The sequence below is a fragment of the Fusarium vanettenii genome, assembly GCF_000151355.1.
Source record: "Fusarium vanettenii 77-13-4 chromosome 9 genomic scaffold NECHAsca_27_chr9_1_0, whole genome shotgun sequence".
Classification (NCBI taxonomy): Eukaryota; Fungi; Ascomycota; class Sordariomycetes; order Hypocreales; family Nectriaceae; genus Fusarium; species Fusarium vanettenii.
Genome location: NW_003315858.1, coordinates 206244 through 232968, shown reverse-complemented (window position 1 = coordinate 232968; position 26725 = coordinate 206244). Strand labels below are relative to the sequence as shown.

The 26725-nt window shown below is 50.0% G+C and overlaps 11 protein-coding genes across 11 annotated transcripts; 6 read left to right on the top strand and 5 right to left on the bottom strand.

Moving 5' to 3' along the window:
• Positions 1 to 459: 459 nt before the first annotated feature.
• On the top strand, positions 460 to 1065 carry NECHADRAFT_84394 (uncharacterized protein; the record flags this gene model as incomplete). The annotated part of the gene is made up of 1 exon (XM_003043798.1): positions 460 to 1065. One exon carries the CDS (start codon positions 460 to 462, stop codon positions 1063 to 1065), a length of 606 nt encoding a protein of 201 aa, XP_003043844.1.
• A 604-nt stretch (positions 1066 to 1669) lies between these two features.
• Positions 1670 to 2826, top strand: NECHADRAFT_84393 (uncharacterized protein; the record flags this gene model as incomplete). The annotated part of the gene is made up of 3 exons (XM_003043797.1): positions 1670 to 1992; positions 2040 to 2631; positions 2683 to 2826. The coding sequence occupies 3 exons, from the start codon at positions 1670 to 1672 to the stop codon at positions 2824 to 2826; spliced, it is 1059 nt and encodes a 352-aa protein (XP_003043843.1).
• A 1621-nt stretch (positions 2827 to 4447) lies between these two features.
• Positions 4448 to 6416, bottom strand: NECHADRAFT_48019 (uncharacterized protein; the record flags this gene model as incomplete). Its single annotated transcript, XM_003043672.1, has 4 exons — positions 4448 to 4593; positions 4649 to 5406; positions 5464 to 5947; positions 6008 to 6416. 4 exons carry the CDS (start codon positions 6414 to 6416, stop codon positions 4448 to 4450), a joined length of 1797 nt encoding a protein of 598 aa, XP_003043718.1.
• A 662-nt stretch (positions 6417 to 7078) lies between these two features.
• Positions 7079 to 8626, bottom strand: NECHADRAFT_84391 (uncharacterized protein; the record flags this gene model as incomplete). The annotated part of the gene is made up of 4 exons (XM_003043671.1): positions 7079 to 7600; positions 7661 to 7978; positions 8031 to 8243; positions 8297 to 8626. The coding sequence occupies 4 exons, from the start codon at positions 8624 to 8626 to the stop codon at positions 7079 to 7081; spliced, it is 1383 nt and encodes a 460-aa protein (XP_003043717.1).
• A 644-nt stretch (positions 8627 to 9270) lies between these two features.
• Positions 9271 to 10473, top strand: NECHADRAFT_95945 (uncharacterized protein; the record flags this gene model as incomplete). The annotated part of the gene is made up of 4 exons (XM_003043796.1): positions 9271 to 9389; positions 9443 to 10221; positions 10272 to 10323; positions 10371 to 10473. The coding sequence occupies 4 exons, from the start codon at positions 9271 to 9273 to the stop codon at positions 10471 to 10473; spliced, it is 1053 nt and encodes a 350-aa protein (XP_003043842.1).
• Positions 10474 to 10636: 163 nt separating this feature from the next.
• NECHADRAFT_48098 (uncharacterized protein) lies at positions 10637 to 11770 on the bottom strand (the record flags this gene model as incomplete). Its single annotated transcript, XM_003043670.1, has 1 exon — positions 10637 to 11770. The coding sequence occupies one exon, from the start codon at positions 11768 to 11770 to the stop codon at positions 10637 to 10639; it is 1134 nt and encodes a 377-aa protein (XP_003043716.1).
• Positions 11771 to 12153: 383 nt separating this feature from the next.
• On the bottom strand, positions 12154 to 14719 carry NECHADRAFT_84388 (uncharacterized protein; the record flags this gene model as incomplete). Its single annotated transcript, XM_003043669.1, has 4 exons — positions 12154 to 12940; positions 13004 to 13818; positions 13977 to 14457; positions 14562 to 14719. 4 exons carry the CDS (start codon positions 14717 to 14719, stop codon positions 12154 to 12156), a joined length of 2241 nt encoding a protein of 746 aa, XP_003043715.1.
• Positions 14720 to 15230: 511 nt separating this feature from the next.
• Positions 15231 to 18155, bottom strand: NECHADRAFT_84387 (uncharacterized protein; the record flags this gene model as incomplete). Its single annotated transcript, XM_003043668.1, has 8 exons — positions 15231 to 16053; positions 16114 to 16269; positions 16330 to 16548; positions 16594 to 16726; positions 16786 to 16985; positions 17038 to 17859; positions 17928 to 18007; positions 18096 to 18155. The coding sequence occupies 8 exons, from the start codon at positions 18153 to 18155 to the stop codon at positions 15231 to 15233; spliced, it is 2493 nt and encodes an 830-aa protein (XP_003043714.1).
• A 991-nt stretch (positions 18156 to 19146) lies between these two features.
• Positions 19147 to 21035, top strand: NECHADRAFT_47953 (uncharacterized protein; the record flags this gene model as incomplete). The annotated part of the gene is made up of 5 exons (XM_003043795.1): positions 19147 to 19251; positions 19299 to 19357; positions 19418 to 19512; positions 19570 to 20485; positions 20555 to 21035. 5 exons carry the CDS (start codon positions 19147 to 19149, stop codon positions 21033 to 21035), a joined length of 1656 nt encoding a protein of 551 aa, XP_003043841.1.
• A 2003-nt stretch (positions 21036 to 23038) lies between these two features.
• NECHADRAFT_84385 (uncharacterized protein) lies at positions 23039 to 24816 on the top strand (the record flags this gene model as incomplete). The annotated part of the gene is made up of 6 exons (XM_003043794.1): positions 23039 to 23083; positions 23206 to 23500; positions 23554 to 23653; positions 23709 to 24080; positions 24128 to 24401; positions 24454 to 24816. 6 exons carry the CDS (start codon positions 23039 to 23041, stop codon positions 24814 to 24816), a joined length of 1449 nt encoding a protein of 482 aa, XP_003043840.1.
• Positions 24817 to 25302: 486 nt separating this feature from the next.
• On the top strand, positions 25303 to 26639 carry NECHADRAFT_84384 (uncharacterized protein; the record flags this gene model as incomplete). The annotated part of the gene is made up of 3 exons (XM_003043793.1): positions 25303 to 25672; positions 25727 to 26469; positions 26526 to 26639. The coding sequence occupies 3 exons, from the start codon at positions 25303 to 25305 to the stop codon at positions 26637 to 26639; spliced, it is 1227 nt and encodes a 408-aa protein (XP_003043839.1).
• Between the last annotated feature and the right edge of the window lie 86 nt (positions 26640 to 26725).

Genomic DNA, 26725 nt, shown 5'->3' with positions numbered 1-26725 from the left:
ACAATGGGCTGTGCCGGTTTGACCATGAGTTTGTACGACTATCACCCATTGTGTTTGGCCTGATTCAAAAGAGGAAGAGAAAGGGCAGGGCGCAGCCATGACCTTTAGTAGAATCCGTCAGATGCCGTGTGACTGTGTACCTGCTTTGAATAGAGACTGGCCTATGAAAAGAGTCTGTGAATCGTCACGCAAGAGCCAATGGACAATCAGCTCAGCCCAATCCGGGCCAAGCCCCCTCAAGCACAGCCGCTGTCCGACTTTCAGCTCTTGCATAGTCTAAATACCCATTTCAAGATGGGATATCGGGTGCCATCAGATTTTTAATAAAGCATTTACGACGCCCGGCGTTGATCCCATCATTACTTCACGACATTTCTGAACCTAACCATCGATATCACCACTTTCTGGAACCTTGGGCTTCCAAATATCACCACTTCAACCTCTAAAGACCCCAAAACAATGTTTTGCGCCTCTTGCGGACAGGAAGGCCACGGTCGCTTCTGCTCCAACTGCGGCACGGGGCTTGACAAGAAGATCCCTCTCTTGGCTCCCGCCGGTCCTGTACACTGGGCTGAACAGACCAACTATGAAGCCCTCATGGAGTACCCCGAGGTCAAGCATAAGCTCGCCCATCAGGTCATGAGAGACAAGAGACTCACCGAAGAGGAGCTGCTTCGTCATGCGCCCAAGGTGGTCACAACCCTGTACTCGTACGACCAGTCCTTCAGTGCCATGCTGAACATGAAGACGGGCAAATCCGACGCTCGAACATTTGCAAAGCCTTGTGGCTCCATCATCGTCGCTGCCATGTGTTACCTTACATGGGCCCGGTTCGAAGTCACCACCGTTCGCCAGGGTATCGACCTCGTGGCCCTGTCCTGCAAAATCACTTCTGATGCTTGGGCTCCTGAGGGTGAACTCAATATTGTCATCTCGAAGTTAGAGGAAGAATTGACCCGGATCGAGGTCAAGACGCATTTTCCTGGTATTATCATCGATTGGGGTAGAAGCAGGAGGATTTTGTCGAAGCTGTTTGTCTTTTGTGGAGACGCAGAGGTCGAGTGAATGCTTTGAGCTGGAGGTGGACAGTGCCTATCGCTGGTGGAGTGTTAGGTGTTGGGTACTATTGTGAGAATGTGGCTCCGAGGTTTCTAATATTTATTGATCTGGTTTGGTTGAAGTCACTTGTGTTGCTTGTTAGATGCATTGAGCTTTTAACTCTTGACTCATCATGAATTATTACCTGTACCAGAACGAGAACGACGTAATAGATGGGACCAGTCTTCATCCCCTGTATATGGCTGATTGCTCAGTGATAATGCAAAGCCCCAGCTCAAAGACACTGGATCACATCAGTACGGCTCCAAGTGATGACATGCCCTTGCATATTCTCTAGCATTGGTCGGAAATAAGTGCCGAATTTTCTCTAATGCGACCCTAGGCTATTACCAAAGCTGAAACTTCACGAACGGCGAAACGCCCACATCCCGAATCGCGGGTTGAGTGCCGACGTAAGCAAATCAAGATCAGCGCGCGTTTGATTGGAGACACCGTCAGCCTCCTGGTCTAGATGAAAAGAGGGTCAGAACGATGATGGATATATAAATGCGTCATGGGCGCAATATCAAGGTGGTCTTTGGATCATAACAGCATCCTTCTCGACTCCAATATGAAGATCTTCAACGTCATTCTCGTTGCTCTATCGCTGGGCACTTCCCTTGCACACCCTGAGAAGTTGATGGCTGAGAAGGCGAAAGCTGAAGCACGACTAATCGGACGAAGCACAAACCGATGCGCCGCTGCTATTGAAAAGCGCAAGGCCGATATTCTGGCCAAGCGAGCCAGCCGACTTCAGGCGCGTCACCTGCAAAACAAGCAGGCCAAGAGCAAGCACGGAAGCAAAGGTCACTTGCATCCCGAGTCGCTTCACTACACCACGATTCAAAACGATACCTGCGTGTTGGCTCCAGACACGGTTTGGGGTCCGTATGGGTAAGTCACCTTGATCTCCTCAACTAGACGTAGTCTAATATCAGCAGTGTCGATGGAGAGATGGTTCGCCATGACCTCCGCGAGTCCCAAAAAGGAATTGACTTTTATCTCGACATCGGCGTCATCGACATTGAAACATGCGAGCCACTCCAAGGTACCGCCCTCACCATCTGGAATTGTAATGCCACTGGGTCCTACTCCTCCTTTACTGGCATTGACCCTGATACCGCGGAGTTGCTCGACGGATGGACCAAGAGAGAAGACGGCACCACGGATAACGAAACCTTTCTGCGAGGTATTCAGGTCACTGATGAGAATGGGATGGTTGAGTTTCTCACTAAGTTTCCTGGATACTACATCACTCGTACTACCCACATCCACGTAACGGCGCAGACCAATGTTTCTGCAGGAACTTCGTATTCCTCCAGCAGTGTCCAGCACATTGGACAACTGTTCTTTGAAGAGGCGCTTCTCAACCACGTCTACGAGCACGGCCCTTACAGCGAACATCTGGCAACGCTGAATCGTACTACGAACAGTGAAGACTCTCTGTACTCGGATGCTAGCTCTGATGGTTATAGCGCCGTAATCAGTGTCAGCCAGCTTACCAAAGATATAGAAGACGGCTTAGTTGGCTATGTAAGTTGATCCGGATGTCCAATTCTTACTTAGTACTGATCAAGATGACAGATTACCATTGGTGTTAATGCGTCTGCTGATGCTCTTGCCATTACTGGAGGGGGTGTGAATCCTCAGGGTTATCTTCCGACGGTCAGCATTGACCCTAGCAAGTATGCTGAAGCAACTCGGATAGACAGAGCCGATGGATATTAGGAATAGGGGCGAGTTGTGGCAGAGGACAAGGCTGACACAGTGATTGGGGGGACGGGTAAGTGATGTGTTTTTTGGAAAGTGAACTGGAGTGAATCAGTCAATAGCAACAGCGAATCTTAGGCTCTGGGTCCAGAAGGTCACGCTTGGAGTACCTGTATCAGCTGGTTTACGCGTCTCGACGGTCTCGTCAGTAGTTATCTATTAAAGCGGCCATTATAACTCCTTGTAATGTGACTGGTGTCGTTAGCAAAGCTCTTGGCTCGCGCTAACCACAGAGCACAGCCCTGCCGTTAACACGAGAGATTCAAAGGCACAAAAATAAGCGACAACACCAGTAAACAGTGAGAATGGCAAAAAAAGTAACTCGACGCCGATCGGATTCGAACCGATGCTCCCGAAGGAATTAGATTTCGCTGAGGAAACCGAGTTAGTATGAAGGTGGGAACAGATGTTGTTGAGAGATACTCACAGTCTAACGCGTTAGACCACTCCGCCACAGCGCCTTCATTGGTGGTTGGTGGCGGCGTTCTTAAGCCGCAGTATATACACTCAAGGGAAAAGTATCCCAGACAATTTGCGAGATGCCTCTTGTCACAGGTTGCAATTATAGAGTACTCATACTTACCATAAACTTGCTAGAAGGAAATCATTCGTTTATTTTAGATGGGAAACATGTCTTAAAGTGTGCTCTTTATTAAGGGTTGCTCCCACATCATAAGCATACCTACCCTACAGTGTTACACGTCTCCATCCTGTGCCTGACACATCGGGTCGTTGGACAACATTATCCAACCGTGAACGGCCACCCTGTGTTTTCCCTCAGGCAAGAGTGTAGTATGAACACGGGGGAGTTGGCTGGTTTCATTTCCTAGTCGATATGCCCACACTGGACATTCTCAGCCCTTCTTCCCTGTGATTGAGCTGTTGCAAGCTTCATCGATTTGTTTGTGTACTATTGAGGCTTGGGTATAAGTCTTAGATGTGTTACGGCTGTATTATTTCTGTTGAGTTGCTCCGAGGTCTCCGCCCCCTAGCCTTGTGCAGCCTTTTGAACAAGTTCCCCGTGATTGGGTGACGCGTGGCTGAGACCCGGCCCGGGCATCTATTGGCTTGTCCCCTGAAGCGGCTCGAGGTGCGTTAAAATTGCAGTGAAGGGTCGTAGATGCGACATTTCGCAAATGCGCCAATTCGTCAACTCGCAAATGCGACAAAATCTTCTAAGGAAGGGCCTTCGCATTATGTGAAGCCCCCTCCTTAGAAACCACATCCTGCCAGAAGCCGGAGCTTAGAGTTGATGTCGCCGTTTTTCTCAAGCTGGCATCAGCAGATGGGGGAGGATAATGTGGTCAATACAGGGCTTTCTGTCATGTTATAACGCGCAAAGTACTTCTTGGTTGGGTGAGATGGATGGGGAAGATTGAGAAGGGCGGCGATACATTACATGGGTACACGGGCTACACGGCGGAAACTCTGTATTACACGGTCCAGGGTTAGGTCTGAGATCTGGGTCGTGGGCAGGGGAGAACAGGCAGTTCTGGATTAGGCAGTGACTTCACAGACGGTAATGCGGCTACGATGTAGGAGTCAATTACATCTACTGCTTCTTGGGGCTGAAGGCAACTCAAATTCTCCCACGATCCAGAAACTTGGTTGGGATATCCACCAGTTTACACCTCAAGTATTCCGCCAAGTTTTTACCCAACACATCATACGTTGAACTGGAGGCCACACCTCGGTCAAGATGGTCCTTGAGAAGGAAGTGCACGGCTGATAAATGTTAGTCTCTGCGAGTTCATAATAATCATGTATCGAATAAACTCACCTCGGATGTTTTTGAGCTCAAAGCGGAAAATAGGCTTGCCGCTGTCATCATCTCCGAGCAGGTCTCGGATCTTGTCTACTGTCAAAAGACTTCGAAGCCAATCCCACTCATCATCGTGACGAACGAAAAAGCCGACGTTGGCATCAGACCCCTTGTCGCCAGAACGAGCGTGAACAACATAGCCAAGAGGGGCCTTCCTGGTAGGACCCAAACTGGCCAGATCGATGGGGAGTGCTGTCTCATAGGTAGCCTGCTCGTAGACAAAGTCTAGAGTGTCGGTAGGGGCTGGGATAGAAATGTCGAGGCCTTTTGAGGGAACGTGGGCGACGTGAGCAACGTCACTCTGTGGGAGAACAGAGACAAAGTATTCATAGTATGCCTTGGGTTGTGCTTGTCGAGCATCTACAGCAAATGTCGCACCCGGGTAGGACTGCATAATGACATCCGTAACCGGGCGAAAGAAGTTTGCAGTGCTGAGTGACTCTTCGGTCCGGGATTGGGCAAATATTCGGACATCGACAGTCGCAGCGTCTTGGTTCCTTGGGTTCTCGGGACATCGCCCGTTGACACGGAACTTTAGGCAGTGGAATCTGGACTCGTCCAGAATGGCCCGCACTTGCCGTTCTAGCAAGGTGGCCTTCTCCTCGATATCCAGACCGCAGAGGAAGTAATGTGCCTCTGCTTGGTAGCCTCCCTTGGCGGTGATGCCGACTTTGGTGGTAGGTGGAGGCTTTAGGCCGCTAATGTTGTGAACATAACTATGGCCATCATCAGGTACTTCATCATTGTCAGAAAGGAGGCGATGGGCCACTTACACCTTGTCGTCTCCTGCTTGTTGAAGAATAATGTCCTCAAGCTGGGCTACCACGTCCGAGTTGTAATATAGAGGACCTTGAATCTCGTACAGCAGCTGTGCCTTGCACGTGTCGACAGTGACCATGCCACCACGATTCTTCTGCTTGGTGACGTAGAAAGAGCCATCACTGTTCATCTCCACGATGGGGAAACCCAAGTTCGTTACATCACCGACTAGGTCTTTGAAGCCGCTGAAGTTACCGCCGGTAACATACGTGGAGCATTCAATGAAGTGACCGGCAACAAATGCCGAGGCCAGCTTTTGATACTCGTCTCGTTGCCAGCCGAAATGGTAAGCAGCGCATCCAATGGTGGGTGAAGCGTCGGCGACTCGGCCACACAAGACAATGTCAGCCCCGTGTTTCAGTGCCTCAACGATACCCCAAGCGCCGAGATAGCACTGGGCGTAGATGGGTTCCAGACCCCAGTCCTCGAGATGTCCGCCTGTTTAAGGAAATAGAATGAGTCTGCTGCAATACTAGTGTAGGAGGATGCTGGACTTACCGTGAGTAAGACTCTTGAATTTGTTGCCCTTGGTGACGGCCTTCTTGACAACATCCAAGACTTCATCGCCGCCAATCCACGCGACCTTGAGGCTTAACCCAGCGGCTGCAATCTTTTCCACAACGACTTGGTGCAGTTTCTCAGTGTCGCTGGCACCGGCGTTGACCACCAGCTTGATCTTTCGCGAATCTAGGAGAGACAAGGCAGGCTCAAGAGCCTCGAGGAAAGAAATCTCAAACTCATCCGAACTGCCTGCACTGTCAACCTTTCCTCCTCCTCTGGTGGTCATGTTGTACTCGGATAGCCAATCGCCAACAATGAATTGGACTTGCTCATCTTTGGCCAAGTCGGCCAGTGCATGGCGCCGATCGGTGACTGAACCAGAGGCAGAGGCGATTCGCAGCGGCATGTCGATAACGGAACCCATTGTGGTTTAGGTCTTCAATATTCGTAATAATTGATAGTATAAAGACATGGCCCAAGCGTAATGACTACAAGGTGCCGTTTATGTAGGCGACCACTACCTTGGTCAAGATGCCACGGGCAATCACCGCGGACGAGTATTTCCGTTTCTTCAGCCGTTGTTAGAATCCGCAATCTAAGCCCTCGGTAGTAGGATGAACTGAGTAATGTCAATGAATGGTTGATCCTTTCCAGACTGTCATGATTCTGAACTGAGTCATGTCAAGCAGATGACTTATCCATTCCACATTCGGGTTAGACCGAGCCTGTGGCTGGCCATGACAAATGCCCAAACTGCACGGAAGAACTCCGAGTGTGCCTTTTTCAAACGTCATTTGGAGTTATACAGTTAAACTTGACCTTAGAAACACCCATTGCTACAGTGGTTTCTGGCGAACACGTTATTCTAAATGGGACCTTCCAGCATGCCCATGAACCTGAGCCAGCAAGCAATGCTCATAGCCCAACGTCCAACTTGTGATGATTAGGCAAAAAGCATTATTTGAACTTACATGCACTGGATCGGGACACTGCAGCTTGATAGTAAAGAGGCGAATCGCGAATCGAATTAACCATGTTTCTCTATCAACTATCTATTGTCTTCGTCTACTATAGCTTCGGCTTCGTGTCGCTGGTCCACCCCATGTGCAGAGCATCAACCTTGTCAACCTTGTACGTGCCGAAAAACTCCTGTTCCAACTCCTTCTGTGCCTTCAGTCGAGCTCTAACGGCCTCAGCACGTCGACTCTCCCGTCTACCCAGCTGTAGCATATGCACCTCATCAGGACCATCAACAAGTCTCATAGTCCGAGCGCTGGCCCACATGTATGCTAATGGTGTGTCCTGGCTTACACCAGCGCCTCCGTATATCTGGATGGCATTGTCGAGGATGCGGCAGAGCATTTTAGGCACGAGGATCTTTGCCTCTGCAATCTCTCGGATGGCAGATTTGGCACCTCCTTTATCGATTTGGACAGCCGCGTTCAAAACAACAAGTCTGGACGCATCTATGTCGATGCGAGCTTGAGCAACCTGGGTGATGACATGACCATGCTCGTGGAGCATCTTTCCAAAAGGAGTCTTGGACGGGTCATGGATCCGAGATAGAATGAGATCAAGAGCGCGTTCAGCCTAAGTTCTAGTTAACATTGGTGTTCCCGGCTATGACTTTTTAGAGCTGGTAATTCTTACCGCACCGATACATCGCATAGTATGATGAATCCGACCAGGACCCAACCTCCCTTGTATGATCTCAAAACCTCGTCCTTCTCCCAAGACAATGCTGGATGAAGGAACACGGACATTGTTGAAAGAGATGTGCCCGTGACCATGTGGAGCATCATCATACCCAAAGACAGAGAGCATCCGGTGAACGGTAATTCCGGGAGTTCGGGTCGGGACGAGAATGACAGATTGCTGGCGGTAGGTATCCGGGTTTGACGCATCAGTTTTGCCCATGACGATGTAAAGCTCGCATCTCGGGTCTCCAGCACCACTACTCCACCACTTCTATTGTCGCCCAGTTAGCTCTGCAGGACCACAGTCCCTAGAATTAACTCACACTGCCATTCAGAATGTATTCATCGCCATCCCGTTTCATGTCGAATCGGATGTTGGTGGCATCACTGGAAGCAACGTCGGGCTCCGTCATCAAAAAAGCCGAACGGATCTTTCCCTCAAGGAGCGGCTCAAGCCATGCTGTCTTTTGTGCAGAGTTTCCAAACTTTGCCAGGACTTCCATGTTTCCAGTATCAGGCGCCGAGCAGTTCATGGCCTGTAGTAATGGAATGTGAGCATGCGACTTGAAGGGATCCCGGGATAACACACTTCACTTGCGATTTGGCTCTTGCCAAGCTGCTCAGCCATCAAACCATATTCGAGATTGCTGTAGCCTGCTCCTTCAGCATAATGACCCTTTGGCAAAAACAGATTCCATAATCCCCTGCGATGCGCTTCTTGCTTGAGATCCTCCAGGATCTGTGGGTGGGCGGCAAAGCGCTTCTCGGCCGTTTTGCCAAGCATTTGCGCAAATACAGCATCGGCTGGGATGCATTTTTCCTGGACGAAGCGCACAACCTCATCTAACGTCTTCTTTGCTTCGTTGCTGACCTGCCCTGTAAAGGCGATGGGAATGCGAGCTGATGCTGGGGGCTCCATGGCGGTTTGTTTAGGTTCGACGGCTCTATTCAACTGTGGGTTGGAAAGCGACAAGTGGATTGTCTATTTAAGTGCTAGTGAGGTCGCACTCAATGATATTTGAGGGCCTCTCTATAGCCCTCAGTCTGTGAGCTGAGTCATGATATGGTAAATGGAGCCTTCGGGATCCTATTCCCGAGAGAATCGAGGTCTAACCGTCTAAGCTATCAAGGCTACGTCGAACCAAGCAGGCTCTAGTAATTCGTCTCACATCCTGCCAACCTTGGCATGAGCATTGAGAAAGTCCAAGTTGGACTTCTCAAGGCCTGCAGAATGAATGTATCGTTTGTTGAAGGAAGGTGAGGCACTTTACCTAGCAACATTTTCAGGTGCTGTAATATGACGTAAGGTGTGACTTTATGACTGTCGAGTTGGACTAGATCGGCACTAAATCCCATGTGCCTCGGCCCCCTCCCCGTATTCCTCGGCCGGTTGTCAGTGGACGCACGGTACAAGCGTGGCACAATTCCGACAGCTCACTGACATCACCTCTGAGAACCATCGTTCCCCGAATTCAGGCGATTGCACCATTCCTCAGGATCGTTATCCAACAGCTCTCCTACTCTATACGTCCTAGTCTGATACGGATACCCAACCTGGTCACGATGAGAGCCGTTGTCTTCAAAGGAGTCAAGCAAGTTGCGCTTGAGGATCGACCCAAGCCCGTTATTGAGCACCCCACCGATATCATTGTCAAGGTCAAATACACAGCGCTATGCGGCAGGTAAAAGAGCAAAAGTAAAGCGTTTCCAGCACCGTTGCTAACCTTTTCTTCAGCGAGCTTCATGTCTTCCGCGGACACCAACCTTCCGGAACTGGATTCATTATGGGTCATGAGTTCACTGGCATGATCGATGAGATCGGCTCGGCTGTTAAGGACCTGAAGGTGGGCGACGCCATCGTTAGTCCTTTCACCGTGAGCTGCGGCGTGTGTTTCTTTTGTTCGCGTGGATTTTCCTCCCGCTGTGATAAGAGCCTTCTCTTTGGCACTGCGCTTCTTGACGGGGCGCAGGCCGAGTATGTGAGGATACCTTATGCCGAGACAACCGTTGTCAAGGCCCCGAAGGAGGTGGATGATGTCAAGCTTTGTCTGATGGCTGATATCTTCCCTACTGGCTGTTTCGCTGCTGCCAATGGTCTTGGCCATCTCGATAAAAAGCACGTCGAAGACAGCGTCGTTGTGGTCATCGGTTGTGGCCCGGTTGGCATCTGCGCTCTGATTGCTGCACTCGAGTATAAACCCAGAGCCATCCTAGCGGTAGATGGCATCGAGCCAAGGCTGGATCTTGCCAAAAGCTTAGGTGCTGAGCCGTGGAACTACCTTACAGAGAAGGACGAGTTGGAAAATCGTGTCAAGGAGTTGACTGACGGCCGCGGCGCCGACGTGGTTATCGAGGTTGTTGGACACAGTTCGGCGCTCCAGATGGGTTTTGAGCTTCTTCGACCTTGGGGCACCATCTCTAGTGTTGGTGTTCACAATGGCGAGATCCCGTGGACTGGGAATCAGGCTTACGGCAAAAACCTCACCATCAAGATGGGAAGATGCCCAGTCCGAAGTACGTCTTCACAGTTGACGCGTCTATTCGTTGCTAATGTCTGTGTACAGGTGTCTTCACCGAAGCATTGGAGCTACTCGCAAAGAAACAGCATCTGCTAGGGTGAGCTGATTTCATCATAAGCATGTCCGCCGGTTAACCAGTGACAGTTTTATGACGGCAACTGTGATGCCTCTGAGCGACGCTCTTGAAGGATACGAGTTGTTCGACTCAATGAAGGTCCAAAAAGTCATATTTGATGCTGAGAAGTAACTGGAAATGCTAGGGCATAGGGGTGAACTACCCGGGTACTCGTGGTGACGATGAGTTTGAGGCAGTTATATCGGCCAGTAAACAGCAATATGCCCATCAAATGACTCGTTCATCATACCATCCAATATCGTGATCGTAAAGTATCATATCTACATGGTTACACTCACAGCCTAGTTCCATCAAGTGTCTTTACCCGCTTCCCGTCCACATAAGTCCCGTCGATAAGATACGGTCTCGGCTGTCCGTTGATAGGAAGTTGATCCAAGAACCTCCATCGCAGAAGTTGCTTCCACCCAGCTCGATGCCAATGGTTGAGATTGCCATTCGGGAAGAGTGGGAGAGCGCCTACAATGGATGGGTCATGGGCAATCAAGACCAAGACCTTGTCGTCTGCATCAAGCGACATAAGAGTGTTCACACTCTTGTGTGCTTCTGGTGGATCGACATACCACGAGTCGGAACTGCTGCAGGGCTGATAGTATGGTGTATAATTCGCCCTGTCGGGGTTTGGATGGCACGAAAGGTATTGTGCGCACGAGACAAGTTCAGGAGCTGAAGGTGGTAGCGCAACCTCCTCCCTCTTGAGCTGCGTTGGCATGCGTGTCTGCTCGTTTGGCCTGAATGCTCCACCAAAATGGCAGATGTCTCCCCCGAGAAAGACAAACGTGTCGTGGGTTGTTCTGACGAGGGCAGAAAGATGACCGATTGCGTGTCCTGGAGTATTGAGGAGGAATAGGCTGCCATCGCCGAAATAGTCTTTGGCCTCATACTCAGCAACCTTGGTATGACCGTCAAAGTCAACTTCTCGGACCGGTCGCCCTTGAAAGGCAGACTCGTGCGCGGGAGAGTTTGGGTTCTTTGGATACCCAGGAGAAAAGTGTTTGCAGAACCCGGGTCCCACGATGAGGTCCATGGTGTCTGGAAACGTTCTGGGGTCGCCCATGTGGTCATAGTGATGGTGACTGATGATTGCTGCCTCTATTTGTGAGAGATCAATGCCACCTTGTTGCAAAATATCGGCGAGGTTGTTGTCAACCCTGATTCCAGGAACCCTCTCATCAATCGTCTTGGAGATGGGCTCAGGGAGATTCCAAAAGTCCTTTCGGCAGCCCAAGTCAAACAGCAACTGCTTTCTTGTAGTGTCGTGCGTGATCAAGAAGGAAAAGGTCGGAAAGTTCATCAATTCATGTCCAAATATGGTTGGTTCGACCAGGGTGTCGGCTGGCACTGTCAGGGAGCACGTGGTATCAATGATCGATAGAGTGCAAGTCGGTCCATTCTGGGGTAGGCCAGTCATCTCAACGGTCTTGATATGATAGTGGTGTAAGATGGATAAGCAGGGGGCTATCAGACAACTTTGAGGTCAGTGAATAGATCTGCCAAGGAGAAATCAGCCATGACTACTGAAGTTGCTCGTTTATTTGTACGGATCAAGGATGGATTAAGCCGGATTTAGATTCCGATATTTCTCTTGCTACCGAAGGGTGGTGGGGCACCGATGAGGCACCCCAGCCTTAGACAACACAGATTCACTCACTCATAATGTGTTCTCTATTATAGTTGAAGCCCGATTCTCGAGGCGATAACTAAGCTAGAAGACCATTCAATCGCCCATCAAGTCGACAGTCACATACAGAGAACATAGTCATGGGTATATGATAATATCAGGGATGAAAAGGTCTAAGGTCCTAACCCCATCTCCTGAGCAAAGAATAGCGACCGGTCGTTCTGTATCCAACCAGTCAAGTCTGAGCCCTTGGGCGATACGCAATTCACACTGCTCTGTTCCAGCTCGGATGAGGGCTGTTCCGTAGAAGTAGCTGCAAGGTTAACGTCGGCCTGATCTCCATACGAGAACAAAATGGGCATAAAGCACCCAGTTCTACTTATCAAACCCTGTATTTGGACAGGAAAATCCTTCTCCACAGGTAGTCGGTCATGGCTCAGGCTCAAGTCAAGCGTCAAGGCCAGTTTGAGATATTGCGTTGGATTGCCCGTCAGCACATCACTCATCCCAGGGCTCTGTCCACCCGTGGCTTCTCTGGGTGATGACGGAGTTGGTTCAAGGTATGTGCACTCCATAAAATACCTGATAGCTCTTGTGATGCAATCTGCTTCCTCGTGCCTTGGGCGGTACTCTCGCATAACGTCGATAAGCACGTTGAGATGATTCTGCTTCTCAACCCTTGCATCTGTTGATGTGCAATGATCTGTTGCTGATAGCTTCGCGTCTAGCACATGAAGTGCCAGTGGTAGCGCCGTACAGCTCACTGCACTGCCCGGTAAGCAGCGTGCCAGTCCAAGCTTAAGAAGCTGACCAAGTCTCTGTGAGATGTCTGTTGCTGCATCCCAGATCTCCACACGTATTCTTTCGATCGTTGTTGAGGGAATCCGGGCACTACCACAGGGGAAAAGAGCATAGGATACCGAATTCAAGAGCAACTCGCTATTGCAGAGGGTGATTCGACTGGAACTGCCAGTCAAATTAGCGACTTGTGAATAATAAAGGTGTTGGTTAGATTGGTCCTACTGGTAATACACCCAGACAAGATGGGCAAACATCAATATGGAGTCTCTTGGTCTGTCATCCTCCTGGTGGCCGGGCTGAGTGCTCGCAAGCACCGGTGACGACGACACTGCTTTTATGAACCATGTCTCGAGATCCTTCTTGCACTCCCAGATCTGCATTGTCTTTCTGGCTGAGTCGTGTGACTGGGGCCCTGCCGGGTCTCTAACTGAATGTGCCACTGTTAAGATATTTGACAGACAAAGGCATAGATCTGCCATTAAGAGCATCATGGTGATGAGAGGCCGTTTTGAATCAGCGTCATAGACTCGAGAGCGCTGAATCTCATCTGAGAAGTCATCGTAAGACATGTCGTAATCTGCATGGCGGTCGAAACAGGCTGGTGAAATCTGAACCATTCGACGGAGGCAAAGAGACAGGATTCGATCACGAAGTATGCAGGAAAACCAAATCCGACGTAACGTGTTTTGATTCTGCAGCGAAGCAGAAGTACACTCGTTGGCCTTGAGTATCTTTGCATGTTGGATGGCGCGGCCAAGCCAGATGCTGCTTGCCTTTTGCTCACCATGTCCGCTCGAGGAACACCGGTGGGTTAACAACAGAGCACTCTGTGCCATTGACACATGATCCAAAGGGTCCTGTGCATAGTATAGGAGCTGTTCAGATGGATTAACCCAAGTCCAACGCCTCGTCGAGGCTGTGTTGTGTTGGAATACCTTTGCTCTTCTGTAAAATGAATCCTTTGCCTGGCGAACGTTTTCGAAGCCCAACCTTTTGACATGCTCTTCAGTGACAAACTTGGCAGTATTAGTACCCGCCTATCAGGACTTGAAGGAAAGCCTACCGGACATGCAGCAAAGAGCATTGAGTGGAGAAGAAGGATGTTTGGACGATAGGTCTGGGAACACGTCTGTGTTTCTGGAAAGTGTAAATCCCAAAATTCACCTTCATTCAAGACTGGTAGCATTGGATGAACATAAAGAAAGTAATGGTCAATGAATATTCTGAGCAAAAGTGCTGACGGGATCTTGTAACACCCTTGGGAGTCAAGGGTAAGGTTATCCTGTGATGGCCTTTCGGCAGGCCTGATTTCCTCCCAGCAGCCGGCGTCGATGGGAAGAGAAACTGCGGTTTTGCTCGGGCCCTTGGACGCTTCCTCATCTATGTCTGGCCCTAAAGATGTCGGGCCATCACTCTCGGTGTGGGATGGGTTGTATGAAAGCTGTGTCGAAAGATCATTTGAATGGGTCGACCAATTATGAAAGAACTCTGTGTCTTGTTCACGTTGACCGTTTGTGTAGAGCTCCTCGAAGGCAGGGGACTCAGGAGAGGTAGCATCTCCAACAGAGGTAGCCTCAACGGGTGGCGTTGAAGATGTTACTGAGACTGCTAACAGTTCAAGCGACTGAGAACCATCAACACGTTTGTGTTCTTCTGAAGTGAACCCCCCCAATAATCTAAGGCAACATAGTTAGCCATCTTGCTGACAACACCATGATCAATTTACCATACGGGTTAAACACTCGAGACACCACAATGCACTCATCGGCATTGTACCGACAGTTGCTGCATGGCTGAGAGGTTCGGGTCACATCGCAGCGAACCTTGCGCTTTCGGCATTTCAGGCAAGCCCTCGCGGCTCTCCTTCTTGATACCTTCTCCATCGAGGTGCGGCGCAGTGTAGAGGTGCTCATTGGACGGACCGTGAGTCGATTGCATGTATTATCGACCCGAGGTAAGCATTTCTCCGCTCTGCATTAAGTATAACGTGCTGCATGATGGCCCACAATTCTCATCCTCGGATGTTGATGGCGCGGGATTCAATTCCACGGCGTTGACAGCTTGTTGTGGAGTTGCACTAGATCGACTTGACTGAGGGACTTGAAGCTTTACTATCTCCAATTGGATGGACCTCATTCTCTTGCATGGTTGACTCCTGACTTGATCGGGCAAGTGCTTTCATTGCACTCGCTCTGTTTGGCTCGGGTGCTTGGTTGAGGGCACAGAGGAGCGGTGGGGGTAGGGCTTCTGAGCGACTCAACGGAGATCAGCCGTAACACAACACATCGTCGAGTGCTTGGATCGCTCAAGGAAATGATGAGACTGTAGACTCAAGACGATATCTTTTTTTTCTCATTATTACATATCCCACTCGTGGCTTAAATTACATCTCGTCAAATCGATCCTCCCTTAGAACTGAATCATGGCCGTATCCATAAATAAACTTGCATCACACAATGTCTGAAGGTCCGACACTCGGCTCATCTGGGATGACCTGCGACTCTGCATGTGCTCCAGACAATGCCTCCTGTGCTGGTATATGAGTCCCTTCAAGGAGCTGATTGTTGAACCAATCGATTAGCGGGATCATTTCGTTCATGTCAAAGCCAGGCTCGCCCGAGAAAATCCACATATCCTGGCCTTCTTCATCGACACTGGGGTTGCCAATATTCACGTCTTCGAGATCCAAAGCGCCCTCATCAAAAAAGAGAGGCGGCATACTGAAACTAGGGGCCTGGAACCTGTCGGTGTCTATCATCGAGGTTCGATGTCTTCGCCTGGGCCGGCAATCCCCGTCAAGCTCCCCTGAGCTACCAGACATGCTGAAGCTTGGACGTTTTCTCCCTGTCTTCTGTCCTCCTCGGGAAGTGGCTATTCTTTGCCATTCACTCTTAACAAGGATGATGACCTCCAGTGCCCTTGTTGCGTTTCCAAAGCACCGACCAATCTCTCCTAATGAGTGGCAGCATAACTGCAGGTCGCTTAGGGAACGCCGCGATTCACTGTAGCTACGCGTGCAGACGTCGTGAATAAAAGTAAGAGACGCTGTCAGGATGATGTGGACGATTTGTACGTTGCCGTGTCGGAGCGAGTGCTGTTTTTGGTAGCATCGAAGAATGTCAGCTACTTGATGGGCTGCTGCGACGCAGTCACTCGGAACACTTTCCATTGCTGCTCGAGTCTCTGGCGTATCCTGTGACGCTATCTGAGAGACAAGCCGACATGACAAGTAAGGGCGATAGAGGAAGATAAGGGTGGCATAATATTGCATACTGGCACCCATTAGCACGAAGCAACGTGGAGATAAACCGTCCAATGGCCCAGTTACTCACTGAAGTTGAAGGATGGCAGGGTGATAGATTCTGCTTGACCCCATCTCGCTGACTCCCAGCAGTGGAGACAAGCTTGCATGCCACTCCATCATTTCTTGCTTGGTCTTGATGAGAAACTCGACGAGGGCGCTCAAGTCAACCGTTTCTCCAGCATAACTAGCACCCATCAAGTCAGATCCATGATTGCTCCCGTTTCGTGTTTGACAATGATCTTACAGTGTAATATTTATCTGTCGCATAAAACCACAAAGCGTGACATTGGCGGCAGTGCAAGCGTGGATCGGGAAGAGCACACCAGCTTCTGGCTGCCAAGTGGTGCCCGGATAGGACTTCCAAAGCTTGCACTCTCCATCTTGTGATTCAGGCTCTGGTTTGGGAATGGTTACATTTTGAATCCCCAATCCCCAAGGGCGGCCAGCGTAGAGATTCCACATGCTGCATATTGTTAGCGAGAGTTTTTCTTGACATCAGAGATCGTACTGTTCGTGGATGAAAACTCCCCAAAAAGCTGTTTGTCTTATTTCCATATCTCGCGACGTAAGGAGCCCGTTATGCATGTGCTTGGTGATGTCCAGATGAAGGCCCAAATCAGCACTCAGTCGTGTGGCCATGCCTGGAAACGTGTATAGTCAGCCTCAATCATCCAAAGAGCGTAACACTTGTTTCACCAACCACTATACAGCCAGCCACGAGCATCTCGAGTAGATGCTGCTTCTGTGGCGCTCATGATAACCAGTGCCTGAACGGTGGCAACCGTCGGGCTATCCATTTCAACGTCCAAGAGTGCCTTTGCTCGGGAAGAAAAGAACTCGGAAGCTGGCTCCGGAAGATGAAGATTCTCTCCAGCTGCCAGGCTGGCACCCATGGCGCAACTATATGCATCAGCGTTCTGTTAAATGAGTAGTTGGTTGCAGTGGTTCTTACATGGCATTGTTGAGGGTCTCGGAATAGTATGGGCTGCCTGTATCATGTAACAGACAGCGACGTTTCTCAGCGAAAAAGGTTTCTTGGTCGACAACGTGGATGGCTGGGTCTTCCCAGGTAAAGTAGAGCTTCGCGAGGTGGGTTTCAAGGGCCAAAGGCACTTCCTGATCCAACCCTAACCTCCGAAGAACATCAATACCTTCAGTTGCCACAGAGCGGAAAGACGGAGTTGAGAGTGATTGGAGGCCGTCTGTATGCATATGTAGGTTCGATGTTGGCCCATAGTACCGCAGCTGCCCGTCCTCGACAAGCCTCAGCGCACCCATACGGGCTGATAGAATTCCAGTTATGCTGTTGTCTTCGTCTTCGGAATCTTGTTTACTGCTGTGGAGAGTGTTTCCGTGCAGAGCATGAGCGGAACCCGGTGTATCAACCAGCACAAAGTGATCGCTGTGATTCGATGTAATGGAGGCCGGGGCTCGGTAAGATTGGGCTGTATGGGAAGCTTCTGAGTCCTTGGCTAGCTGGTGGGACCTAGTATCGAAAAGGCCTCGCGTTGACGTGCCCTCGAGCAGTACCGAGGGAGAATTGAGGTCTTGTGGAAGACCATCGTTATCGACTTTGCTGCCATCGGTCTGGTCCTGGTCTCCGTTGACCCTCTGCTGTGCTTCTGGCGTAGAAGATATTTGTTTCGGGAGGGTGACTGGTTCAGTTGCGGAGGTAGGTGTTGGCTGGGGCTGATCGATGTTGTGCTCTCGCAGGACTCCCTCGAGTTGACCGATCCGCTCTTCGAGGCTGACGATTGTCTTCTTGGTCGATAATCTGCAACTTATCAGTTCCATTGATTACCCGGCAGTCCATATCCATCCGGATAGCGCAGTGATACTCACCTTCGCAGGTCACCATCAACGTTGTAGAAGCACTCGAGATTGGAGGTCACGCAGTTGGAACAAACATGGTTCCCATCGCACTACGACACCACGGGTCAAAATATGTCAGGGCTTTGCAGTGAAAAATGGGAGGAGATCGGAAAGGTAATGCAAAATATGGCTGCTTACCTTGACCTTCCTTCGTCTACAGTTGAGACAAGCACTTTTGACATACTTCTGCCCTGCCATGTTGGATAAAAAGATCTTGCCCAGAGGATGATAAGAGAACAGTGGAAATCCAAGAGCCTGAAAAACCCCACGAATGCCAATGTACCCCAGGTTTTCACCCCTGACAAAAGGGAGCTCGTCCAGCTATTCTGGGGAAGAATGCGGGGGTGGACATGACATGTGCCACTTGGTCAAAAAGGGTGCGTCGGGCCACGAGGTGGAGGCCTGAGAAACTCGACAGAAATAATACAGCCGATGAATAAAGAGCTGCCCCCACACAGGATTGAACTATGGACCTTTGCATTACAAGTGCAACGCTCTACCACTGAGCTATAAGGGCTGCTGTCATGTCATGCCCCTTGTTGATCCCAGAGACATGACACAGTCACACACGTGACGTTCATCCATCCATTGTTCCGATCATTGGAGCGTAGCGAGCGAGGATCTTGTGCTAAAGTGAAAGGATTTCAAGAGCACGTAATCAGGCAGTTATTCGGATCACGGTACAAGCAGAAGGTTATGCACAAAAGTTTTAGAGCACCTTCTGTTCTAAGACCATTGAGGTGACTTGCAAAAATGGGTCCAAATACCTGTAGCAACCATTGTCGGTGTGGTGTATAGCTAAGCTGCGCAAGACACAGTACTTAACATCCATGCTTTGGGATCAATGTTTCTTAGAATACTAGACGGGAGACAAAATGAATTTGAAATACTTGAAGAGTCAACCTCGACGGAAATCTTATTGACGGTTTGTATTTGCGCCGGGAATACGTTGGCATCGGAAACCAAATCCGCGGAATTCTACATCCGCGACCAAGATACTTCCACTGCCTTGTGTTGCACTCCCTCAGTCCTCTCCGAAGCCCCGGATTCAATGCTCCCTGCCGGCAAGGGCAAGTTACATGATGACGGTATTTATCTTCGTACTCTCCAAGAGGAGACTATGCAACACCGGAATCAATTGGCCTGGACTTCAAACTTGATCTCATACCGGCGGAGTCCAGGATCAACCATGTCTACACCCAACATCATCATTATCGGCGGAGGTGCTGCCGCCATCTCCATGGCGCACACCCTCAAAGAGAAACTTGGCTTCAGAAACTTCGAGGCATGTCCTGTCACGTCTCCATCCTACTCCATGCCACTAACGTACCTTGCATACAGATCTACGAGAAGCGGGAAGAGCTTGGGGGTACTTGGAGAGTCAATACCTACCCAGGATGGTTCGTTCACCTCGTGAAACGTAAATTATCTCACCTAATATGCTGACTTTATTTGCACAGTGGCTCCGATGTCCCCATACATCTTTATTCCTTCAGCTTCAATCTCAACCCCGACTGGACTCAAGCACTAGCTGACCAAGAGGAGATTCTCAGATGTAAGGGTCTCGCAGCATTGCTTACCTTGCCGCCTCCGTTAGTTAACGCTTGCATAGATATGGAAAACACGGTGGACAAGTTCCAACTGCGCAGCCACTTTCGCTTCAACACCGAGTGTACCGGCGCTGAGTGGGTAGACGGAGCATGGAACGTCCACTTTGTCAACCCAATCACTCGAGAAAAGTTCACCAAGCAATGCACGATTCTTCTCTCAGCGGTCGGCGGCTTCTCGATCCCTCGACCGGCTCGATTTCCTGGCATGAACAAGTACAAGGGCAGAGTATTCCACACGGCCGAGTGGGATCACACCTTTGACTGGAAGAACAAAGCCGTGGCTGTTATTGGAAACGGATGCAGTGCCGCCCAGGTGGTGCCCTCCATCGCACCTGGGGTCAAGCGACTGGTTCAATATGCCCGCAGCCCTCAGTGGTACCATCCTCGGCCCAACAGAGGGTTCTCTACCTTTGACAAGTTCTGCTTTCGTTATTTGCCATTCTGGCAGAGGTATTACAGACTTGACCTCTTTCTCAAGACAGACAGTCTCGCCTCCGTGTACGGGTCCGACGAGAGGCAGATCAAGAAGCGACTTGCTGTTGAGGCAGAGGCAAGAAGTTACATTCACAGAGAAGCACCTCAGAAATACCATGACTTCATATTTCCCGACTTCCCTCTCGGCTGCAAAAGACGCATCTACGATCCCGGCTACCTGGCGTCTCTGCACCGCGACAATGTTGAACTACTCCCAGAGGGTATACGAGAGTTCACTGAAACTGGTCTTGTCAGCGAGACAGGCAAGCGGCAGGACTTTGATGCAGTCATTCTTGCAACCGGTTTTGACGTTCAGTCTTTTCTTGCCCCAATGAAGATTACTGGAAAGACTGGTGAGGAACTTCAAGACCAGTGGTCTAGACGACGTGGTGCTCAGGCATACATGGGAACATTCGTGCACAACATGCCAAATCTTGCCATCCTGTGAGTGCACACGCCGTTTATGCTATTTTTTCCTTAATAATGGCCACACATTTACTAACGTGTACCCAGATTTGGACCAAACACCTTTCCCGCATTCAACTCTGTCATCTATGCCATCGAGGTGCAAGTGGCTTACATCACGTCTGTCCTTGTAAAGCCAGTCATCGACGGCTATGCCGACGTGATTGAAGTGAAGCAAGACGCTGAAGAAAGTTTCATTCAAGACCTGGATAAGAAGCTTGGAGAGACTGTCTTTTCCGCGGGATGCAGCAACTGGTACATCAACAAGGCTGGTCGCAACTCTGCTGCGTGGCCTGGCCTTGCTGTGACCTTCTGGCAAGCCACTTTCTTCCCCAAGTGGAGCCATTTTCTCATGACGGGGGGGTCTTCTTTCTGGATGATTCGAAGAACATGGAGGAACTTGAGGACCATCTCGCCGCGTACTTGGCTTGCCCTCATCACTAGCGTCGGGCTGGCAGCGTTCTGGGGAGGTTTGGCAGTTCCCGATCCTCTTGAGGACCTTGTCCGTTTACTGAATCGACAAGTATAAGGCATTAAGCGGCAATGGGAGAGTTTACATCTCATTTTTAAGTGTTGGTTGGTCTATAGAATAAAGGACTGAAATGCAATTCGTACCAAGTTATAGCGTTGCAAGACACTTTTGCAGAAGTACATGTCAAACTACGTAGTTTGAAGACCATCCTCGAATGCAATAATTGCAATCTTTGTGAACATAAGAGGCAAAATGACCTTGGTGCTTCAGCTTTAACGTCCCTGCATGATTCTTGTCACGATGCTTTCAGCGTTGCTCAGGCACGTCACATGGACATGGGAGGCCATCCATCATCAGAAAATGTTGCTTGGCTGATAACAGTGGAATGTAAGACTGTAGTCAAACATGTAACAGCGGAGCACACCGTCAATGCAGATCAGTAAATGTTCTGTCCATACTCGCAAACTTGCTAAGTTGCTACGAAAAGAACGCAGGTAGTTGCTCAGCATCTTTAAAGTCTGCTTCTTCACTGAATCGAGTCCATCCGTCCAACACCGCAAGGGTCTCCAAACACTTTCGCCTCATGATAACCACGGCTTCTGCCCCAAGCGGAATGCGCAACGGCAAGTTCGCGGCTTGGCTGGCCGTGAGATTCTCCACCCTCGCAATATCAACCATGTTCATGGGAAGCATTGCGGCCTGGCATAGCGCCGCAGCTGGCGGGTTATATGCTTCCTCCAAGTGCGCGTTGGAAGGTAAGTTGACCTCCAGATCTCACAGTAAAGACTTCAACGCCTTTATCATAATCACTAACTATGCTCAACGCAGGCGCTGTCGAATCTCTATCCAGAGAAGTCTCGGATCTCGGTATTCGTGTCCACATTTTTGTCCTGGGCCGTTTTCGTACAGGTATCCTAGGAGATCAAAGCGAGATTGTAAAGTTGGACTCTCACCAAGGTATCGCCGACTACATAAAGGTGAAGGATGATTTTACACAGCATCTGATGACTTCCCATGATCGTCAGCCTGGAGACCCTTTGCGAGCCGCGGAAAAGATGATGATTCCTGACTTTTGCGAACGCATAAATGGAAGTACAGCTTGAGTCATCTTCATGGCCCCGAAAAAGTTGGTCTCGAACTCTTTCTTCACGTCCTTGGTACTAAAGAAGAGTAAGATGCAGGAATGGCAATGATGGATGATCGAAGCCCGTCAACTTACCCCAGTTCTTCCCACACACCTGATATCACACATCCTGCATTATTTACCAAAACATCTATTCTTCCAAAAAAGGATTGAGCTTCTTGAACTTTCTTGGCAAGCTCGGTTTGATCTGCCGTGACATCAAGAGAAATGACTCTAACGTTGTCGAGATTTTCCAAATCTTTCAGGGTAGAGACTTGTCGAGCCGTGGCAATAATCTTGTCTCCTCGTGCTAAAACAGCTGTAACGAGGGATCTACCAAGACCACTGGAGCAGCCGGTTACCAGCCAAACTTTGGGTTCCTTGGAAATCTTCAACATTGAAGCTGTGGGGTTGGTGGATGCCATTGTGTGAAGCGTCGATAGACGTGAAGGTATAGAATTGGAGAATCAGCAAGCTATAGCACCGTTTAGAAAGATTTCCGGTTTAGTTTCATCAAACATAGAAACTGACATACTCGTCAAGCAACCTGCTTCACGATTGTCACTGCGCGGTCAATCGAGACTCCATGACGTTATGGTACCGGGTAAGTTCAACACCCTTGACTTGACAAGGATATTTCGACATGACTCATGGCACGCGGCGCGGTTAAACCACTTTTGGATAAGATGTTCCATCCATTGTGGAGCCTGGCACATTACTCAGTTCTTGGCTTCACCGGGCTATGTTGCTAAACGCATCTGACAAAGGAACTAGTGTGAGCCCGTGGAGATAACAAGTTGAAAAGTATGATATGTACTGTTGTGTTACGAATCTTATTTAACCTCGATAATGATATTGTGGACGATAATCAGGTATCTGTACTGCTGCCGTTCTAAAGAGATTTCTTCCAGCGCACTGTATCCTGCTCACCACAGCCATGGAGCTCGAGCCTCATTTAACCCAATTGTTTATCAACAACCAGGTGAGAATTCTATCCCTATGTCCTATCGAGTGCAAGCTAACGAGCCAAGTATGTCGATAGTAGTAGCCAGAAATAGTTAGTACCCCCAATCCCTTCCAGTTACCGGGCCATATCGCTGACAGCCCACAAGTGTGTCTGTATACAACCCTGTCACCGGAGACTTGGTGAGCGATCGGATTCCTGTTGCAGGCGACAAGGATGTCGATGAAGCAGTCGCCTACGCCAACGAGGCATTCAAGCCAGATTCGCCTTGGCGACGAATGACACACAACCAGAGGACGGAAATTCTCCTCAAGTTTGCCGATCTGCTTGAGGCCAACCAAGAGCGTCTTGCCTACCTTACACGACTTACTCTGGGAGCCCCTTATCTACCCTTTGGAAAGTCTGAGATTGGCACCGCTATTGGCTGCTTCCGTTGTAAGCTTTGGTTAAATGTTGCAGACAAGGTTCCTAGAAACTGACAACACAAGATTACGCCGGATGGGTCGATAAACATGCTGGTCAGAGCTTTCCCGCTGATGACGGTTTCTACAAGATTGTCCGTAACGAGCCACTCGGCGTTGTTGCAGGGTAAGATTTGGTTACTGCATACTCTTTTTTTGGCCATCAACTAATGTCTTGGTAGAATTATCCCATGGAACGGACCACTGGCCTCTGTCGGACTCAAGGCGGCTCCAGCACTCGCCACCGGAAACGTCTTCATCTTGAAACCGAGCGAGAAGACGCCACTGATGGCCGCGGAACTTGGAAAGCTGGTACTTGAGGCTGGCTTCCCTCCTGGCGTCTTCCAAGTCCTGACTGGAGATGGCTCGACAGGTGCGGCTCTCGCATCTCACATGCGCGTTGCCAAGGTCAGTTTCACTGGGAGTATCCAGACAGGAAAGACAGTGCAGGTTTTGGCAGCCAAAAGCAATCTGAAGAGGGTTACGTTGGAGCTCGGAGGTAAAAGTCCTGCCGTGGTATTTAACGATGCGAATCTCGAAAACGCAGTCAACTGGTGAGAAGACCAAACCCCGACGAAGCCGCCATTGCTAATGATTCAAGGGCCGTTAATGCACTCGTGAGCAACTCGGGTCAGATCTGTTTCGCAGCAACAAGAGTGTACGTGCAGTCGGGGGTCTACGACAAATTTATTGAAGCCTATCTTGAAGGCATCAAGGCGAAACGACAGGTCATTGGAGACCCGGAGGCGGCTGAGACACAGATTGGCCCAGTCGTAGACAAGGCCCAGCACGATCGTATCATGGGCATCATCTCATCTGCCATAGAGAAAAATGACGGGAAAGTGCTGACCGGAGGGCAAAAGCTGGATGGAAAGGTGAGTGCATTGACCGAGACTGGTGAATATGGATAAGGCCTGACTGGTACAGGGCTACTTTATCGAACCGACCGTGTTTGCCGACACTAAAGATACATCATTCATCTACAAAGACGAGATCTTTGGACCGGTAGCCGTCATCAACAGGTTTGAAACAGAGGAAGAAATTATTGAACGTGCCAACGACAGCAAGTATGGACTCATGGCTGGCGTCTTCACTCAAGACATCAGCCGAGCACTTCGGCTCAGCTCGCTCATCGACTCTGGAGTTGTTGGGATCAACTGCATTAGCACCATTTCATTTTCGTGCCCTTTCGGTGGAACAAAGGAGAGCGGCCTTGGTCGAGAGAATGGGGAGCATGCGTTGAGAGCTTACACTGAGCCCAAGACTATTCTGATTAACATGGCGTGTTGAGGGGAAATAGGCAAGAACTCGAGATACAGAATATCAACAGATGACAGACCTTGATACACAGCCACTTCTCAAGAAAACAGTGTGCGCAGTGTCAGTGGCGCCGGGGATGCCAGGTCCAGACCAGGAGCCACCTGGTCTAGTCAGCCACTAGCGCCATCAACTCATCCGGGACATGACTAATGACCACTTCCTTCAACGTGCTTCCTCCTTTTGCCTCACTCTCCTCCATCAAACATCCATGTTCGTGATCCACTGCGCAATTTTGACCTCATCTGATCCTTGGTTATCGCATCCTGCTCCTCGGACTACCCCGCATTACCCCGTGGGGATCCCGCACTCGTCACCTCGGTAGCCGCTTTGACCGAACGTTCAACGCCTGGCTCCGTATCCCATTCTCCGATCTTGGTTGATACCGAGATCGTATCATCTACTTGGCTCATCGTCCATTTATCCATCTGTATTCACCTGCGAGTCTACTACACAACCATGACTGAGACCCAGTCTCAAACTACGACAAGGGCAGCCTCCTCCCGGAAGCGCTCCAGGGCCGTATCGAACCTCACAGAGGAGCAGATTCAGCACAAACGCAACGTCGATCGTAGGGCACAGCGCGCCTTTCGTCAACGAAACAAGGAATGCATAACAAATCTCGAGGTTCAATTCTCTCAGCTACAGGGGACGTGTGCGGAGCTACGTGAAAGCTGCAGCCAGAAAGACGCTCAGATTGACTCCATGCGTGACGAGAACCAATCCTTGATAACTTGCCTGGAGGCCATCTCGGAGCTTGTGACGAAAGCCCTAAGGCAGGCCGGAAAGGCTCATGACCAAGACGTGCATGACCAAGATATGTCGCGGGGTGAGCTTAGAAGACGTGTGAGAGTCATGGAGTAGCTGCTGACTGGTTTGATAGACGAGAGTCAGGCCGGGGGCCACCAGACCGCTACGGGGACCCCTTCTCGCCAGGAAGAACCCGATGTCGACTCCTTGTCTGCAGGTCATCAAGAGCCCATGCATATTCAACATGATGCAGATGCCGGAAGATCCAACTCAGAGGAGCCCTTTGACGACCAGCTGGTGCAGAGCCACAGCTCACCGACACCCACGAATCATGCAACCTCAGTACATGACCAAGCCTATAACATTACGGATACTATGGTTAATGAAGATGCCATTTGTCATGTTTCCCCGGCAGCAAACGTGGGCTTCCTGTCACCCCCTGGAAGCCACCAAGCCCCAGACTCCCACATTCCCTACAGCGCCCAATCGCAGTCAGGAACGGAAGCATCCCACGTGGTCCAACACGAAACAACGGATGACTACTCAGGCTTTGGCGGTTCGATAGCCAATGTCGGTCATTACACTCCGCCCAACGCCGTATTCGGGATTCTACCTGCCCATGTTTCATCTACATGCCCATTGGACCTGATACTTCTTGAATTTCTCAAGTCAAGAAGGGAAATGTTGTCACACGGTCTGGACCTGGACACAATTGTTGGCCCTCCAAAACCTTCGGCACGTGCTCTTATCAACCCTGAACAGGTTGATTCGGTGCACCCCTTGAGCGGCATCATGTCTAGAGTGTTGTCAACTTTCCCTGCAGTGCAACTGGCAGAGAAGTTGTCATTCTTTTATCTAATGTGCAACACGATGAGGGTATGTATCATTCTCCATCTCATCGAGCAGCCTGGGAATTCCTACTGACAATCCAGTGGCAAATTCATCCGACTAAACAGCAATACAATGACATGCCTTCGTGGCTGAGACCGACAGTTACACAGATAGCCGTGCCACATGCTGCCTGGATCGACAATATTCCATGGTAAGCTTGACAAATTCTTGGGCTCTTGTCATGTTGTAATAGAAGTTGACTTGTTAGGCCTGGCGTTCGCGACATTCTCATAGAGAATCC